Source organism: Ipomoea triloba, chromosome 10, assembly GCF_003576645.1.
Source record: "Ipomoea triloba cultivar NCNSP0323 chromosome 10, ASM357664v1".
NCBI lineage: Eukaryota > Viridiplantae > Streptophyta > Magnoliopsida > Solanales > Convolvulaceae > Ipomoea > Ipomoea triloba.
The window spans coordinates 21,276,267-21,295,219 of NC_044925.1; the positions used below are offsets into that span (position 1 = coordinate 21,276,267).

The 18,953-nt window shown below is 32.6% G+C and overlaps 2 protein-coding genes across 4 annotated transcripts; one reads left to right on the forward strand and one right to left on the reverse strand.

Annotated features, from left to right (window-relative positions):
• Nucleotides 1-4,015: 4,015 nt before the first annotated feature.
• Nucleotides 4,016-8,459, reverse strand: LOC116032527 (sister chromatid cohesion protein pds5-like). 3 transcript variants are annotated; one of them, XM_031275127.1, is made up of 7 exons: nt 8,188-8,459; nt 8,017-8,088; nt 6,053-6,136; nt 5,472-5,675; nt 5,164-5,342; nt 4,594-4,720; nt 4,016-4,511 (listed from the first exon to the last, which is right to left on the reverse strand). In XM_031275127.1, the coding sequence occupies exons 2-7, from the start codon at nt 8,020-8,022 to the stop codon at nt 4,338-4,340; spliced, it is 774 nt and encodes a 257-aa protein (XP_031130987.1). In that variant the 5' UTR covers nt 8,023-8,088; nt 8,188-8,459; the 3' UTR covers nt 4,016-4,337. The 3 variants fall into 3 exon arrangements, with proteins under 3 accessions (XP_031130987.1, XP_031130988.1, XP_031130986.1); XM_031275128.1 differs by lacking the exon at nt 6,053-6,136; XM_031275126.1 differs by lacking the exons at nt 8,017-8,088; nt 8,188-8,459 and having other exon boundaries at nt 6,053-6,640.
• A 3,943-nt stretch (nt 8,460-12,402) lies between these two features.
• LOC116033491 (endo-1,3;1,4-beta-D-glucanase-like) lies at nt 12,403-14,390 on the forward strand. Its single transcript, XM_031276236.1, has 6 exons — nt 12,403-12,618; nt 12,841-12,862; nt 12,978-13,101; nt 13,334-13,422; nt 13,730-13,821; nt 13,979-14,390. The coding sequence occupies exons 1-6, from the start codon at nt 12,471-12,473 to the stop codon at nt 14,218-14,220; spliced, it is 717 nt and encodes a 238-aa protein (XP_031132096.1). The 5' UTR covers nt 12,403-12,470; the 3' UTR covers nt 14,221-14,390.
• Nucleotides 14,391-18,953: the final 4,563 nt, after the last annotated feature.

The following is an 18,953-nucleotide window of genomic DNA, read 5'->3' on the forward strand; positions in this document are numbered from 1 at the left end:
ATATATATATATATATATATATATATATATATATATATATATATATATATATATATATATATATACATACATACATATACATACATACACACACATAATTCATTACTAACAATAATAATAATAATACTTGTTATTGTTGTTATTTGCGCACACACATATACATTTAATATAAATGATTTTTATGTCTTTTGAATACTTATTCCATTAATATTTCTTAAATTAATAAAATAGTGTAATACAATTTCTGAAGTCTATTCATTGAGCAAATCAAACAATGGAATAGAATTCATTCCGTATTTATTACATTCCTTATGAAATAACATTCATATTCTTTCAAAATTCATTCCGTGAACTAAAGATGATGTTGTAAGCATATACTCAATTAATTAATAATAAACTTTAGAATTAGATTACATACTAGATTAAACATGCCAAAATTTTTAATTTAACAAAATAAATATTAAATTAGCCTAAAAATATCAAAGACAAAGGCTTATAATATATTGTTTTATATAGCAAAGCTAAGTTTTGAAAGGGTTAGGTGTTAAATTAGTTAACTGCAGTTGGTGTTGATGCGAATAATGCAATGTTCCCAATTGCATTTGCCATTGTAGAGGGGAAACTTGAAGAGATATGGGCATGGCTTTTAGAATTGTTAAACTAAGGTTTGAAAATTTCAAAAAATTTTAATGCTTGGACCATCATCTCAGACAAGCAAAAAGGTTTGTTGCCTACTGTAGAGGAACAACTGTCAGGAGTAGAACATAGGTTTTGTGTGAGACATATGCATTTTAATTTTGTTAAAGATGAATTCTCAGGGCAATTATTAAAGCAACAATTGTTGGCAACTTGTAGAGCCACTATTGTACTTGAATACTTGACTAGAATGGAAGAGTTGAGAAAACTTAATCCCAAAGCAGCTGATTAGGTTTCTGCGAGGGAACCACATCATTACAACAGGGTTTTCTTTAGCTCTTTTCCAAATTGTGATATTCTATTAAACAACCTATGTGAATCATGGAATAGCTCAATCTTACAGTTCAGGGACAATGGAATTATGACGATGTGTGAAAATATTAAGGTATACCTAATAGTGAGGATGCAACAAAATAGAGACAGCGTGAAGAAACATCCTTTGAAGATTTATCACAAGATAATAAAGTTGGTAAAAGAGACCAAAGACAAGTCTAGTGACTACACTATCTATAGGTCAAATTTATTCGTAAATGAAATTGTCTAAATTAGTCTTTAATACCACATGTAAAATTTATCATTAGGCAAAAAATGATTTTAAAAACTAATTGGAAGCATACCTGAAATATCATTGATAAAGAACGAAGTTCAAAAACACAATTCATTGTCTCTCTGCTTGTTCCTTCCTAATTTTTCCAAATATAATTAAATTTCACATAACCGGGCGTAACAAACTAACCAATAGCTAGGGACAAGTTATACCATGCACTCCACGTTGCAATATAGACTATGAATAAATGTTAATTTTTAATATACTGAAAATTCATTAATTGTAATATATCAAATAAAAAACATTCAGCACATAAATAATGAATCTTTAAAAAATGCACATTCAACGTATTAAAAATAAACATTTAATATATTAAAAATGTACATTATATCAGAGGCACCAGGCCACTTTACAAAGTAGACCGTTATCGTTGTATAATGATTGATAATTAGGAACTAATGTGTGACGACTTATTGACTCATAATATCTTTAGCACTATATTCTTCATATTTATACTGATATAGCCAAGAGATTTTGTCAATAAACTTCTTCCATTCCTCCCCCGCCCCCCAAAACTACCTTCCAAATATACAAATATCAAATTAAATATTAAAATTCAATATACTTGACCAATGAAATTATACATGCACCTAAGACCTTCCTCAATAGTGGCGAATTTTTTAGGAGGATTTGCAGGTATGACTAGGAAAGAAAGTGGGAGAAGAGGAAAAAAATGAAAAGGAAAAAAAAATAAAACAAAAAACAAAAAAAAATTATAATTACTCGCCCAGGCGGGCACGTGCAATGCACACGCCAACCTGGGCGCGAGAGTTGCGTGAGGCGCAACTCTCATTAATGTTTGTTCTATGGATATTTATAAACTCTTATAAAGTTGATAAAAATTTAAAAGATTCTAGGAAAATCTACAAAAACTCTACAAAAGTCAATTAAAATCTATCACTTTAAAAGTATTTGAAAGTTTTTAAAAGTCTTGATCGAATACACCCACCTAAGATTACAAAGAGTGAGAAATATTGATACCTTGAAGAAATAGATGATTTTTTCAAAAGGATTGATGTTGTATGTGATGGTGAGACATGTGCGACTAATGATGGTTTTGCAAATATTGAAATCTCAAAAGATAATTTATTATAGCAGAAGATGATCCAATTACAAGAATAGTTAATAGTATATTCCATATGTTTTCTTATGGTACTGTGATTTGGAATATGTAAATGGTCGTACTATTTTAGCACCAACATTGGATGTATTTGGTGATATCAATAAGTGTATGAGTAGCTTGAATTCAATTGAAGGTAGGACGTATTTCAGCTTTGATTATATTTGTCAATCGGATTTTGGTTCATACATTGATCCAATTGCATACCCAGAGCTTTTGAATGAGTTATAGTATTAACCTTTTATGTAGGGTTTTTTGGTACACTTATGGTGGATAGGATTTACTACTGAGATACCCAAGTTCAACATATGTCTAGAATGCACTGGTTGCAGAAGGAGAATATGATACTAAGTTTCTAATTTTTTATTTTCTTGGGGTACATTAATTGAGGACAGGATTTACCAGTAAGATATCCTATACCGAGCTCTAATTATTTATATATATATATATATATATATATATATATATATATATACGGAGTAGTTTATTTTTAATTGAAACATGAATTTAAAATCAAATAGGTTAAATTCGAGCTCAAAATCGGACTCGAACTTGAATTTGAGCCTGAACTCGAGCTCGAGCTCGACCAATCGAGCTGCTCAAGCCGAACTCGAGCAGCTCGAGAATTGGCAAGCTCGAGCTCAAGCATCAATTCTCGAGCTCAAGCCACCCTAGGCTCGAGCTCGGCTAGGCTCGTTTACACCCTAGGTCAAATAGGTTATTGAACTACACACAAAACTACAATTAGGTCATCGAACTCGAAAAGATTGCAATTGGATCCCCTGAACTACACACACTAATGCAATTAAGTCTAAATTGACATGTTTACCTATAATTATGCTGATGTGGCGGTTATTAATTTTTTAAATAATTTTGAATATAGTTTTAACTAAAATAATTTAATAATAATAATAATAATAATAATAAAATTAAATTAAAAAAAAACAAGAAGAATTGCCGGAGATGAATCGTCTTCGGCGGTCTTCGTCTCCATGGCCGAAGACGTAGACCTTCGTCTCAATTGCCAGGGAGACCAACCTTCGTCTCCTAGCCATGTAGATGAAGGTCCGATCTTCGTCTACATGGCCAAGAGACGAAGGCCGGACCTTTGTCTCCCTGGCAGTAGAGACGAAGACTGCCGGAGACGAGGCAGTTCTTTTGTGTTTTTTTTTTTAATAATTTTATTATTATTATTTAATTATTTTAATTAAAATCATTTTAAAAATTGATAACAGTCACGTCATCACAATTGTAGGTAAACAGATTCATTTGGACTTAATTGCATGTGTTTGTGTAGTTCAGGGACCCAATTGCAATCGTTTTGAGTTCGATGGTCTAATTGTAATTTTGTGTGTAGTTCAATAGCTTATTTGACCTTTATTCTTTAAAAAAAAAAAAGAATAAAAAGAAGATATGCTAGCTCAAATTTTCACTGCAAATTTTAAGTTTTAATAGAATTCAATAAAGAGATGCAAACCAATTGCAAACTGAAGTTGAAATGATTAGCAAACTGAACAAATGCAACCCATCAGGTTTCAGGTTATTGTTGTAAGAGTGGCATCTGAAACAAAGCGCAGATGGTCTTTTACAGATGGTACAGAACCAGCATTTTCAACCTGATCATTCATGAAACATTAGACTGTTATCCATTAGAAGGAAACCTCCTCCCACAAACACACAGACACAGAAGAATATTCTCATCATATCTCAATGTATAATTGCAAGTGACAGCATAAAACATGCAGATGCCCATGACTTATGCACACTACTCAAATCTAGACAGTGCATAAAAGACTTCTTTAAGGACAAATGCTTCTATGATTTTAAAATTATTGCATCTATTTACTACCAAACATTCCACTGCCAGGAGATAATAGATAACAAAGTTTTGAAGCTTGAGAACATCAACCCAACTCAACTCAATTCCAAACTTCTTGCAATAGTATGCCTTACTGAGCCAAGTACATTGCAATAATCATCCAAATTCATGTTCATATCTGTCATTAATTGTAAAAGACAAGGCTTCAATCTGGCATGACACTTTTCCAAGACTTCTTTTCCCAATAGTGTTGAACAAGGTGCAGTAGCCTAGATAAAAACATACCGAGTTAATCAAATAATTGAAAACAATGTTTGGAGATAGCATCAATATTTGCAAACTGATTATTACCAGAGTTCTCTTTCTGAGGCTATCAAGAATGGATACTTGAAAATCAATTGAGACCTCATCCCTTTCTTCTATGAGCTGAGACATGATGTCTACCATGTCTCTTAATACAGCATTGGTATGCTTGAGGCTTGATCAAAAGTGAAGGGTCAATTCTAGACTCATTAAAGAGTACAAATGTACAATGTAGCAGAATATTATATTATAGTGTGTAAGCATCCAAGGAAGCAAACTGACTTGGTGGAGAAAATATCAAAATTATATGCTACTCCCTCCGTCCCATTTTACCTGTCTTACTTACCTTTTTAGTTTGTCCCAAAATAGTGTCCTCTTTCTAAAATTGAACATAACTATCATTCTACATCTCCCAATTTACCCTTTTGACTTTTCAACTTTTTAGACCATTAATGAGACAAGTACAATTGTACTTTGTACAAATTACACCTACTTTTGAAGGGCAAAATTGGAAAATTAGTATCATTTGTTATGTTGTATTAAAAAACCGTGCAAAAAGTAAATGAGACAAACAATTAGGGACGGAGGGAGTATATGATATGAACAGCTAGAAAATACCTGATGATTTTGAGAAACAGTTGGAAAATGTTAACAGCTAACACATAGTCAAAATCCAGTAGCCTCACACACAACTTGTACTTAGCAACGGCTTCAAGAACTCTCAGAGCCTTACTATAGTAGTTACTATCAACGTAATGTAACTTTTCCAGTGATGCTATAATCTGATGGAAAACGACCTGAGAACCAAAAGATGATACTTTTTAAACATAGATGCACATATATGATATATGTTAGAATGCTCAGGTAGAAATAAATAATAAAAAAAAATACTGAAAAAGGTTTTGAACAAATAAAGTATTAAATACCTCCATTTCTGTATTATCATAGGGTAGAACTGGTGCAGATATTCTCATAATTTCACAGATACAAGATGCAACAGAAACCTCAATGATTTTATCAGAATGTCTCAGAAGCTTCCTTTCAATCAGTGCTTTTTTAATTGGTTTAAGTACATTTCTCGTCGACTCTAAAGGGTCTTGCCCTATGCTCTTCAGTTCCGATTCAACTTTCTAAAAGAAAATGCAACGCAACAAAAGAGTTAAAACAACACTAGTAAGCAAATAATGTCCAGGCAATTTGATAATTTCATCAAAATAAATTTATGTCCCATGCTCAAGGAAGGGACATCATATATATATATATGAGATACAAACATGTCAGATCCTAAAATCAGAGATATGAATAAACTAGAAAGCATAAACATTTCTAAATAAAACGCAGACAGAATAACAACATAAGAATTGATCCTTTCAGCAAAAAAAAGGAAAAGAGACCCTAAAATTTTATAATCATTTGCCTGGTGAAGACATCCCATCAATGAAAATTGAAAACCAATCCAAGCATAATTGAACCTTTATATGCAAAAGAAAAGGAAAAAAAAAATTACTTCAAGGAGGCTGAGAAGCTCGGCAGTGGATGAAGGAGGTGTAGAGAGCTGAATTCCAGACTGAATGAGCATTTCGTCAAGCTCCTTTTGTGACGGAAGAGGTGCAGTAGAAGCCATCATTCTCAGCACGCAAACAGAGCCCTCCCCTCAAAATACAGAAAATGTAAATCGGGATAAAGAAATGCTGAATTGGAGTTGACAGAAAACGATCGGTTTATACGCGGATTCGTGCTCATTGATCCGGATAAAGAAATGCGATTGTACAATGCTGAGTTTGGAATCCGTGTAATCCTGTCTGAATTCTTCTGCTTTTTGTGTCATTAATTCCATTCCGTACCAAGCAAATTCCATATGCGCTTTTGAGTCGCGATCTTAAGAATCAACTGCCAATTGTCGCCAAAGGTCTTTAGAGCGGTTTTGTATTTTTGTCTTTTGAGGTTTGAAGAGGAGGGCGTTGGTCGTTGGGGATGGCCTTGCTGGCGCGTTCTTAATTTTTCAGATATTTTATATTTTTTGAAAATAATAAAAGATTAAATATCATTTTTGTCATTATCATAGGTGGAACACTTTTTTTTTGAGTTAATTCCAACAATGATCATCTGACTATATTGATTTTCTAAAATCAGTCCCCGACTTTTAATATGGACAATTTAGGTCCCTTGACTTTCAAATTTTTTTCAATGTTGGTCTTTTCGTCAAATTTTGATTAAGTTGAGGTCAAATGAATGGATAAAATTGTCAATTCACCTGTTATAGTGTATTATTACTCGTATTTCTCCTGTCCTATACGCTATATATATGAATATAATCTCAGTCGAAGAGATTATATGGATATATACATCGTATAGGACAAGAGAAATACGAGCAATAATACAATAAACAGGTGAACAGATAATTTTACTCCTTCATTTGATCTAACTTAACCAAAATTTGACGAAAGGACCAACATTGGAAAGAATTTGAAAGTCAAGAGACCTAAATTGTCCAAATTAAAAGTCAGAGACTGATTTTAGAAAATCAACATAGTCGGATGATCATTGCTGGAATTAACTCAAAAAAAAGTGTTCCACCTATGATAGTCAGGACAAAAATGATATTTAATCTTTATTATTTTCAAAAAATATAAAATATCCGAGAAATTAAGAACGTGCCAGCAAGGTCATCTCCAACGACCAACGCCCTCCTCTTCAAAACTCAAAAGACAAAAATACAAAACCGCTCTAAAGACCTTTGGCGACAATTGGCAGTTGATTCTTAAGATCGCGACTCAAAAGCGCATATGGAATTTGCTTGGTATGGAATGGAATTAATGACACAAAGAGCAGAAGAATCCAGACAGGATTACACGGATTCCAAACTCAGCATTGTACAACCGCGCATAAATGAGCACGAATCCGCCTATAATCCGATCGTTCTCTGTCAACTCCAATTCAGCATTTCTTTATCCGGAGAGATTTACATTTGCTGGATTATTTTGTGTCACATTTAAACCGTTCTTTGTCAACTCCAATTCAGCATTTCTTTAAGAGAACTTACATAGTTGGAGTTTCAGCAGACAGTTTACTGAATAAGTATGGTGTGGTAAGTTTTTTTTTTGTACTTCCATTTTTACATCACAGTACTGTTCAGAATGCTATACAAACCATATGTTTAAGAATTTTGTCACTGCTATGTTTTGCAAACATTAGAGAATATAATTTTTAAATGTAATGCTAAATATACAGTGATTGTGTTATATGCTCATTTTTTAAAGCCAAACAACATTTTTTTTAGTTAGGTGAAAAAAATTTCAATCAATATTCAGTATTATTAATACAGTAAAATAGATTTTGAGGCAAAGAAATATATTGTCACGACGTAAAAATTTGCACATCTCTAAAAGGTAAATATTACATACACATAGTAACTGCACAGATTTGATTATTCAGACAAATAAATCTTAAATTATGCAGTAAAATACTTACCTTCATTTCGTTGTTGTGTTTTCCTTTTTAGATTCGAAATCCGATCCTTCTGCGTTTTTTGAAAATAATATCCTGTAAATTTATCAACAAAATTGATTAAGGAATTTGTTAGAGTTTATCAGAATTTAGGTCAAACTACATTGAAAGATTGTAAAATAAACAATATGCTACCTGATGGGGTGTTATCTTTCCTAATCTATGATTGAAGACTCTATTTCTGCCGCAAACTAATTGTTGTAGAAGCCTTCTATTCATCTGTGTAGTGCTTTGAATCGGCAAAAATGAACGAATCTGAGTGAATTTTGGTGTACTTTGCTTCAAGCGTAGGTTTTATTTGGTGTTTGGGTGAGAGATTTGGCATGGTTTCCATTTCTGTTGTTTGTCGAGGGTTTCAGGTAGGGTTTGCGAAGGAGACGACGGGGATGTAGGGCGGGTTGCCTGGGTTTGTCTGGGTGGGTTTGGGTATTTATAGGGGGACTTAGTGGGTCGGGTATTGGCCATAATTCTTGAGTTAGTGATTTGGGCTATATATATTTTTATATATGTAAATTGCTTATTTGGGCTGGTTTGGCCTGATTTAGTTAGTATAAATATATCTACATATATTATTAGATTAGAATAATTAATAATATATGCTATTATATTAATTAAAGAAATTAGTATTATTAAATATTGAATTTATGAATGTAATTTTATATTGTATAGCTCAATTACTAATTTAATGAATTTCGTTTGAATAATAGATTCGTTGTATAATTTTAAAAAAATCTTTCAACCATTGGCTTTATAATCTTAATTTTTTTTTAGTAATGGAATTAGTGTTAGTTTTATTTTCTTTATTATTTTAGTATTCTGAATAATATTATTGTGTTTAGTATTAATATTCATTTTCCATCTTTCTTAGTAGTACAATATATATTTTCATGACTTAGTTTCTTATAGTTGACATTATTGTGTAGTGTTAATTTGTTATTTTATTACCCAAAAAGAATAGTAATTTTATTTTTATTAGTAATGGAATTAGTGTTAGTAATATTTTTTTTATTTGATTATTGTGAGTAGTATTATTCTATAGAGTATTATTATTCATCTTTCATTTGTGTTAGTAGTACAAAATATATTGCCATGAGTTTGTTTCTTATAATTGGCATTATTGTAGTGTTAATTTGTTATTCTACATAAATTATAGGGAATAATGTCACATTAGTTGTAGACAAGAATGTGTATATGCTCCTATAAAAATAATATAGTTTATTATTTTTAATAATGACTCATCTTAAACATGATTTTTTTATTTTAATTATAGCTATTTATGCTCATAATTTTATCATTGGAAATAAACATAATTATTAAATAATAACCAAAAACATATCAATAAATGAGCATCATATATATGTAATCTTATTATTGAAATTTAAAATAAGAAACGTCATATTTCTTTTTTTTGTGTATTAATTTAATAACAATCATAATTTGTAACAATACAATGTAATATTTCTATTTCAACTATTTATTGTTATGTTTTTATTTACGAAATCATATGTTATGATATTATTTTATGCACATTATTTAGTAATATGAATTGTTGCAATACGTTGATTAATATCATTTTTTTTTAGAGAATGTTGGCATATTGTTGGATAAGACAACTTCTTCACAAAGAATTGCAGCGCATGTTGTTGAAGCGGAGATATTATGTGGAAAAAATGTGGGTACTCATGTGTTAATCTTTATATTATCAATGACACTATCAGATCCGCGGTTGCCATTTAAGTTTGAAAGGAGACAGTTCACACTAATGTTGTCTTATGCAATGACAATAAATAAAAGTCATGGATAAAGTTGGTCTAATGTTGGACTATTTTTAAAGAAACATGTTTTTTACCTGGACAACTCTATGTAGCTCTATCGAGAGTTGTTAGGAATATATTGTAATTGTTTTGATGAACCAAAAATGTAATATTAGACCCCCAATTTTATTTTGAGTCTAGTATAGGAATTACGCCGAGTACAAGCCTAGTCAATTAAGTGGAAATTACAAGAGTATAAATTTTAATTTATACTTGTAAGTCGTTCGCTTCCACTTTACAATTTGAGAATAATTTGGAGATTGATCATGGTTCGAATTACACGAATTAATTATTTGAAAGAATTAATTTAATTCAAGATGAGAATGTTGCAATTAAAGGTCAAAATTGAAGTCAACCATAAATGGGTTCTCTCACAAATGATTTTAGAGGCTAACTCAAGTAAGGAATTATTTTTAGAGATGAGGATGAGGATGACCTCTTGGAGCAAAATGGCGTGGTTAAGGCTATTTTAAAGAAGAGGATGACCTCTTATTGAAGCATAAGAGTCAGTAGTCAGTATTACTAATACTGAGGCTCGAACCCACCACCTCCCGTATAAAGGGAAGGGTTTAATGCCATTGGACCACAAGGTCCTTGGCAACAACCATTTTATTTTTGGAGGCTAAGTATGGCGTGATCAATAATAAAAATAGGATGACCTTTTTATTTATTCTCAAGGAGTCCAACTGCCAACAACACTTCGAAAAAGGAAAGTATTATTTTTCCTAAATATGGCATGATGATGACTCCTAAAGATGAATCAGAAAGAGTGAGAGACATTCGAGGAATAAGAACTACGGTTCATTCATATGTCTCATTAACTAATCTTGTTTCAACAATGTGATCTACCAATCTTGTGATGATGAGTCACACACCGTTATAAAGACCAAGAGAATGGTTTATCTTCCGCAATAACATAACAGGTGCACCGACCTTTAATTAATGTCAATGAATGATTAAGAAAATCATACAATCTCAAACTATTTAAGAATTTAGGAGCATGTACTTCTAATAGATTTTCACCGTCTGGTTCTGTCTTACACAAAAAGTTACAACTTAAATATGTTCGTCCTTTTGCAATATTCATGTCACACATGTACTAATTAATTTGATCAACGACATCTAAAGTCGGCGAGCGGACACTTACCTTCCAGCTGCGACTCATCAAGCGTGCCATATCTTGAGCTTGAAATTTTAAAAAATCACTTTTAATGTAATCAAATCATTGAGTCATAACAATATTGACACTGAAATTTTAATTTTATAATCTACATGTATATATTCTGTGATTTTTTTCCATAAAATTAGTTTTGATAGTCAAACTGTAAAACATATTGATTTTACCAATCACTAAATTTCAAAATGTTTCAAATTCCCAGGTATGTATAAGTAAAGCTCACATCTAAAGCCTAATTTTTTTTGTCAATATTTCATACATATAAAACAAGTCTCTGACTATCGTGAGTAGTTAGTAACCTTGAGTCTAACATACAACATAAAATATTGTGTGATAGTGGGTAGTAACTTTGAGGTAAGACCATTCAAGCATATAAGCATGTCTCGACCTTATTTCTATGTTCTCAAAATTCACATCATCATGCTGGTATCAAGCCATAAACAAAAATATATCAGAATAGGAACGTAGGGAGAATATATTTTATTAAGAATTGTATTACCATATTGTAATATACAATTGTATTACGAATAGGAATTGTATTACCATATTTTAAAATATTATGCAAACCTTAACAGTATAGGAGTGTTTTGGGCGAGAAGTTAAAGTTGAGGATATTGTTTTTATTAATAGTATAGATTGCATTGCAGGGAAATATATGTACTGTATTATTACGATTAGTAATTTTAATCTAGAATTATATCACGAATAGAAACGTAGCACGTAGGGAAGAATATATTTTATTAGGAATTGTATTACCATATTGTAATGTACAATTCACAATTGTATTGCGAATAGGAATCGTATTACTATATTTTAAAATATTATGCAAACCTTAACAGTATAGGAGTGTTTTGGGCGGGAAGTTAAAGTTGATGATATTGTTTTTATTAATAGTATAGATTATAGATTATTCCACTACAGTAATCAAAAATTGAAATTAATATTCCAAAGAATTTAAATTAAATTAATTTTCTCGTTAATTCATTTACACAAACGAAACCAACAATGGAATAGATCTATCCTAGCATTCCATTCCCGACTTATTCCATGAACCAAACACGTTGTAAGTTTATAACATTGGCCGATGGAATTGAGGGTCCCCTCCTAATTTAATTAGATAATCTAATCTCCAATCATTGCTATATAAAGTATGTGAATCTATAAAATCTGACACATATCTTCCTACACAACACTACACGAAATTAAAATCAAACAGTAGATGGGAAATAGCATTTGTTTAAGATGATTCCAAACTTGTAAATTGCTACAACACAACGATTTTCCACCTAATTTATATAATCTAATCTCCAATCATTGCTATATATAGTATGTGTACGTGCTTGCAAGGAGTATGCAAATCAATACAATATACCCCACCTAAGAACAAAAAAGCCACATATATAGTCCCAAATTAAAGGCATAATATAATGTCTTCTCCCCATTGCATTGCAAACCCACCAAAGCGGTGCTCCAGCTATGGGGCTGGGAAGGTTCAACAACTTGGAGGCCTAAATTGCTACGTTTCTGGACCTTCTCATTCCAAACTTGCTGTCCTTCTCGTCTCTGATGTTTTTGGTATGCATGTGACACTTTTAATGTTGTCTTTTGAGGCCATTATATTAACTAGTATGGGTCATGGCCTATTATTATATATATATATGCATGCATGCTTTGAGTTACGCATTCAATTTTTTTCAAAAGTTCGCAGATTAAGATTGGTTCTCACTTAATTATGATTCTATATGTATTGTTTTGTGGTGTGATTCTTATGTGTAGCTACATTTTTTTTGTGTGCAGGATATGAAGCAACAAACTTGAGGTATGGACATTACTCATCGCAACATTAATCTACGTATTTAATTTAATTTAGACGGATCGAAACCAATCAAGAATTCTCATCACACAATAATATTGTGATTTCATCGTTATTATAGAAAATTGGCAGATAAAGTTGGAGATGCTGGATTTTATGTTGTGGTCCCAGATTTCTTTCATGGAGATCCATATGTTGAGAATGGTGATAAGCCTATCGGTGTATGGCTAAAAGATCATGCTGCTGTGAGTATCATACTTAGCTACTTCATTAGTTAACTTGAAAATGTTAGTTTAAATTTCTGTGTATGTAGTTACACAATGGGTTTTATTCCGTACATACATACCCTTGGACGGGCAATAGTTACACGTTTGCTTTGTCACAAACAAATACGTAGTATCATTTTAAATTAGTTTAGATTATCTGATTCTGTGACCAATCAAATTAAAACTCTCATGTTGATGTGGGTATACATAGGATAATGTTTGTAAGGATGCAAAAGTAGTGATTGAAGATTTGAAGGCTGGAGGTGTCACTAAGGTTGGAATTGGAGGTGTATGTTCTGGAGATATGCTATCTTCTCATCTCATTTAATACCAAAATCTGCTAATAATGTTTGTAAGGATGCACAACAATATATATTTATAATAATTTTTAATAACTCTTTAACTTTATATATAACAAGTTAAAATTAATAACCATAAAATAAATCACTATAACATGATATCATCAAAATTCTAATCATGATGATTCGTGAAATTTAAATTGAATCATATATATCTATCGTCGTTACTATATATATAGATTTTGACAACACCATTCTTGCAAACGCAACTATCATATCATTATATCAATAAAGAGTATATACTTAACAGGAAAGGCAGCCGTGGATTTAGCCAAGATCCCATGTGTGGAAGCCACCGTCCTATTGCACCCTGCATTTGTCACTTTAGATGACATTCAAGGTATTGAAGAAAAAGGTTTTTGTTGTTCTTTCTATGTGTCAATACTTGATGTGACAACATTAAATAAATTGAGGTACAATAGGCAAATAAAATACTAAAATGATTAAAATTTATTGCTCCATACAATTTTAACGTAATCATCATAATGCATCATCAGATGTGAAGGTTCCCATTTCGATACTAGGAGCGGAAAATGATGAAACAACACCCGCACAAGTTGTGAAGCAATTCGAGATTGCTTTGCAGGCTAAGCCTGAGGTTGATTCCTTGGTGAAGATATTTGCTGGCGTCACCCATGGTTGGACCGTGAGGTACGATGAGGATGATAAAGTAGCAGTGAAGGCTGCTGAAGAGGCTCATGAGGATTTGTTGAAATGGTTTGTTAAGCATCTCCACTAATTGTCTCTACATTCTACAAAACAATAAAAACAAAGGTTTGGGTCATATTCCCTGCCCTGCGTGCGTTTCTGTTTGTTGTATCAGTTTTCTATTTCTGTACTATACTTTGTATAATGTATTAATGTTGGATGCTCAAATAAAAGGTTGCATTGTATATTTGTATTTATCATATATATATATATATGTTGTTAATGCTTGTCATTGGTGGACCAAAGAAAATGAAATAAAAAAGTTTGTTATTTGCCTTTTTTTTGGGTCACACTTGTGTGAAACCGTCTCACGGATCCTTATTCGTGAGACGGGTCGGGTCGGGCCGAAACACCATCTAAATGTCACACTTATATGTGCAAATGTCATATTTATATGTTCAAATATAATACTAATCAGGAATACAATTTTTAATTTGTTACTTGTAAAAGAAAAAGTATTACATTTTTCATAATAAGTAATGTTGACAAGTTTTCCTTACTTATAAGGGAAAATATAATACTTTTGAAGGAAAATGTAATACTTTTAAATCGAAATGTAAAAGTATTGTATTTTCCCTTAAAAGTATTACATTTACACTTATAAGTAACAAAATTTTGATTCCTGATTAGTATTACATTTGAGCATATAAGTATGACATTTGTGCGTATAAGTGTTACAGCTACATATTGACCCGACCCGACCCGTCTCACACCAGTTTTTGCCTTTTTTTTTTGCTGCTTTTGAACTTGATAATTTCTCATGACCGTTTAAAGAAATTGTGGATGTGGTTGGTTTCATTTTTGTAGTCTTCATTCCTTCAGTAAAACTGCATGTCTCTTCAAACATCTCCATTTGAAAACTAATCATCTTCTTCTTTCTTTTCTTCTTGCATCTAAGCAGTAGTTTAGCACATTTCAATTATAGTTAATGAGTGCATGTAATTATAGATTAAATGTGTAATACTTAACGAAACCATTATAAGGGGCGAGTGCATATGTGCCATGTGTACGCCATGCCAACGTACTGGCATGCGTCTCCCTCACGCCCTATAAAAGCCCATTAAATGCTTTAGGACATGGGGATGAAACATGAAGGCTCTGAGCTCATAGATAACATCCGGTGATATTGAAGAAGTGTTTGTCATATCGACCTTTAGAGTGGATACTTGACTTTAATTTTCTTTGATTTCTCAGTATGGTTATTCACTCGTTGTAGAAGGGAGAAGGGAGAAGGAGAACAAGAAATTTGTTTTTTCTTATTTTTTTTTCCTTTTGTTTTATATATATTTATGTTTAGGCATTGTTAAAAGATATTTTTACCGTTACATGCAAGGTAGTTAATGGATTCAAGTGAGTTTTCATAGGGCATGTGGTCGGAAATGATAAAATCTTGAAAAAAATAAATAGAGTACTATTTATGTCGGAAATGAAAGTTATGAATCCAAGTTTACGGTGACTTTAAACTCTAAAATTATAGAAGCAAAAAAGAAAACAAAAAAAAAAATCTTTTCACAAATTGCTTGAAATACTTTTCAAGGATGCTCAAGTAAAAACTACGCATTTCGGCTTTTTTTTTCACCCCAAGTGTGGGGATTTAGCAATCACCCATCTAGCCTTTGCAGATGATTTGGTGCTTTTTTTCTAGAGGGGATGTGCCATCCGTCTCTATCTTCAAGGATGCTTTAAAAGAGTTGGAAAGTACTTCGGGTCTTATAGTTAATGTCAAGAACACTGTGTCTCATGTTAATGATCGCCCAAAGAGAACTTGAAGACCAAATCTGAAATATATAAATAATATATTCTTTAATATGACTTCGACTCACTCTATGCCTAGTGTTGTAGAACCGTCTACGGTTGCATTACTCTTATGCTATGGCATAAGGCAATGTTGGCTGAATTTGCAGCGCGCTGATTAAGAATCGGACATGGGAGTTGGTACCGAATGCTAGGCATAAAGTTATAGGTTGTAAATGGGTGCTTCGGGACAAATGGTATGTTGATGGTACTGCTGATAAATTCAAGGCTTGTTTAGTAGCCAAGGGCTTTTTACAAGGGTATGGTTATGATTACTTTGAATCTTCAATCTATCCTATTTGTTGGTCTATAAGGCAATTTGACCGTTGACAATGCCTTTTTAAATGGGACATTGAGTGAGGAGGTTTTTATGGAGCAATCTTCAGGCTTTATTGATTCTACTCAGTCTAACCTTGAATTGGCAAATTATACCGTGTACCACGGTGCACATAGCAATGTGCACCACGTACGTAAACAACGTCGTTTTGAGCATTGTAAACTAACTGTCCGTTTTTTTGGAAATTACGTTTTTCGGTTTTGCCGGTGTCTGTATTTATGTTAATATTGTGTGTATTCCAGGCAATCATTCTGTGTATTCTAGGCAACCGTTCTATGTATTCTAGGCAACCGTTTTGTGTATTCATGTTAGTAACACATGTTGTGATGTGTTTGTGCATTCGAATGTTTAGGAGGATGAATTCTATGTATTTTGTGTCAATATTCTGTGTATTCATGTTAGTAACACATGTTGTGATATGTCTGTACATTCGAATGTTAGGAGAATGAATTCTGTGTATTTTGTGTCAATATTCTGTGTAGGCAAACATTCTGTGTATTCTAGGTAAACGTTCTGTGTATTCTAGATAATAATTATGTGTATTATAGATAATGAATTTCCTGGAGTCATTCGCGTCCGCGTCCACTAACATTGAAACGACGTCGTTTTACGTTCGTGGTGCACATTGCTATGTACACCGTGGTGCTGGGTATAACGATTGCCTTGAATTGCCATCTTTTATTATTTAGTTTGGTTTTAAGAAAATTGTTAGTGATACTTCTTTGTTTGTATATGCCGCTCGTAAGTCTATTTTATGGTTTATGTTGATATAATTGTTACTGATAATAATGATTTTTTCCTTGATCAGTTCGTAAACATGTCATCACTGAAGTTTGCTTTGAAAGATTTAGGCACACTACATCATTTTCTAGGTGTTGAGGTTGTATCAATCTCTAGTGGTTACTTTCTATCTCAGAGTAAGTATATTGCAAATATCCTCGCTCGCTACAACATGGACGATACAAAGTGTGTTTCCACTTCAATGTCCTCTGCGACATCCCTTGCTATTCATGATGGGAACTTCTTGTTGATGCGACTGACTTTTGCATGTTAGTTGGATTGCTTTAGTATTTGTCTATCACTAGGCCAAATATTTAATTCTTTGTCTTAATACATTCACTCTCCAAAAAGGGCATCATTGGATTGTAATTAAGAGGCTACTTCGCTATCTAAACGGTATTTTATTCATGGTTTGTTGTTGCGTGCTTGATCAAGTATTTTATTTCATAGTTTGTTGTTGCGTGCTTGCTCAAGTTTGTTATTGATAGTCTTTTCAGACTCAGATTGAGGAGGTAGTAGACAGGACCGGATTTTAGGGCGTGCAAGATGTGCGACCGCACAGGCCCCCAAAAATTTTGGGGGCCCCTAGTCCAGCCCTGGCGGCCTGGCCTAATAGTTAGTATATGTATTTGTGATTATATTGGTCTAAAATTAGATTTTTTTGTATTTTTTTCTTTGCAATTTTTCTTCAATTCCCAGTTTATTTATACTTTGATAAGGCCTCATTTATTTATCTGGTTCGAATGTAATCTCATGGAAGCCTTGGTTGTTGAGATATTCTTGGTAAGGGAGGAATCTATTTATCTGGTTCGAATGTAATCTCATGGAAGCCTTGGTTGTTGAGATAATCTTGGTAAGGGAGGAATCTTTTATATGAGTTTGGTATTGTGTTGCCACGTTTTCCACTATTTTGTTGTGATAATATGTATGTCACTAAGAATTCAGTGTTCCATCGAGGATGGAGTAATGGATGGCTCTTTGGGTGTTCATCATATTAGCTCAAAGGATCAAGTTGTAGATCTTCTTACGATGGCTCTATGTTCTTACAATGGCTCTTTGAGTGTTCATCATATTAACTCAAAGGATCAAGTTGTAATCTTCTTATGATGGCTCTTTGGGTGTTAACTCAAAGGATCAAGTTGTAATCTTCTTACGATGGCTGGATCAAGTTGTAATCTTCTTATGATGGCTCTTTGGGTGTTAACTCAAAGGATCAAGTTGTAATCTTCTTATGATGGCTCTTTGGGTGTTAACTCAAAGGATCAAGTTGTAATCTTCTTACGATGGCTCTTTAGGTGTTAACTCAAAGGATCAAGTTGTAATCTTCTTACTTATGGCTCTTTGGGTGTTAACTCAAAGGATCAAGTTGTAATCTTCTTACGATGGCTCTTTGGGTGTTCATCATATATTAACTCAAAGGATCTACTTAGTCGTGATTTCTGTTTGGACTACTTTTGACTTAGTTTTTATCTGTTGTTTTCTTATCATGTAGAATTAAGTCTATATTATTGCTTTTGGTAGACTATTTTACCTCTATGTAGAGAGACAAATAATTCGCAGACTTTTGCCCCTGATAGTTGGTAAAGGCAACTCCAAATGCAGCCATATCAAATATTCTCTTGGACAGTTCCCTATGGCATATTTGTTGCCGAGGGTTCAATATAATCACACATACACATTATAACCGTAGACTTCGTCCCAACTTTGAAGATTTGAAGACTGAGTATAGCTTAAGATGGGTAAACTCTACATACAGTTTATAACTATCATCAAAATTGAAGACAATTAGAACTCTCATTGATAGGAATGAGCAAACAAGTTAGGTTAAAAGGCTGAGAGGCAAACACCAAACA

Bases quoted from the DNA above. Each gene is read 5' to 3' on its own strand.
- LOC116032527 (XM_031275126.1), bottom strand. From the start codon at position 6,172: ATGATGGCTTCTACTGCACCTCTTCCGTCACAAAAGGAGCTTGACGAA. The intron at 5,343-5,471 runs GTATTTAATACT...TTTGGTTCTCAG, and splicing joins ATGATAATACAGAAATGGAG to GTCGTTTTCCATCAGATTAT. The intron at 4,512-4,593 runs GTAATAATCAGT...GTTTTTATCTAG, and splicing joins GCCTCAGAAAGAGAACTCTG to GCTACTGCACCTTGTTCAAC.
- LOC116033491 (XM_031276236.1), top strand. From the start codon at position 12,471: ATGTCTTCTCCCCATTGCATTGCAAACCCACCAAAGCGGTGCTCCAGC. The intron at 13,423-13,729 runs AGATATGCTATC...TATATACTTAAC, and splicing joins ATTGGAGGTGTATGTTCTGG to AGGAAAGGCAGCCGTGGATT. The intron at 13,822-13,978 runs GTATTGAAGAAA...ATGCATCATCAG, and splicing joins CACTTTAGATGACATTCAAG to ATGTGAAGGTTCCCATTTCG.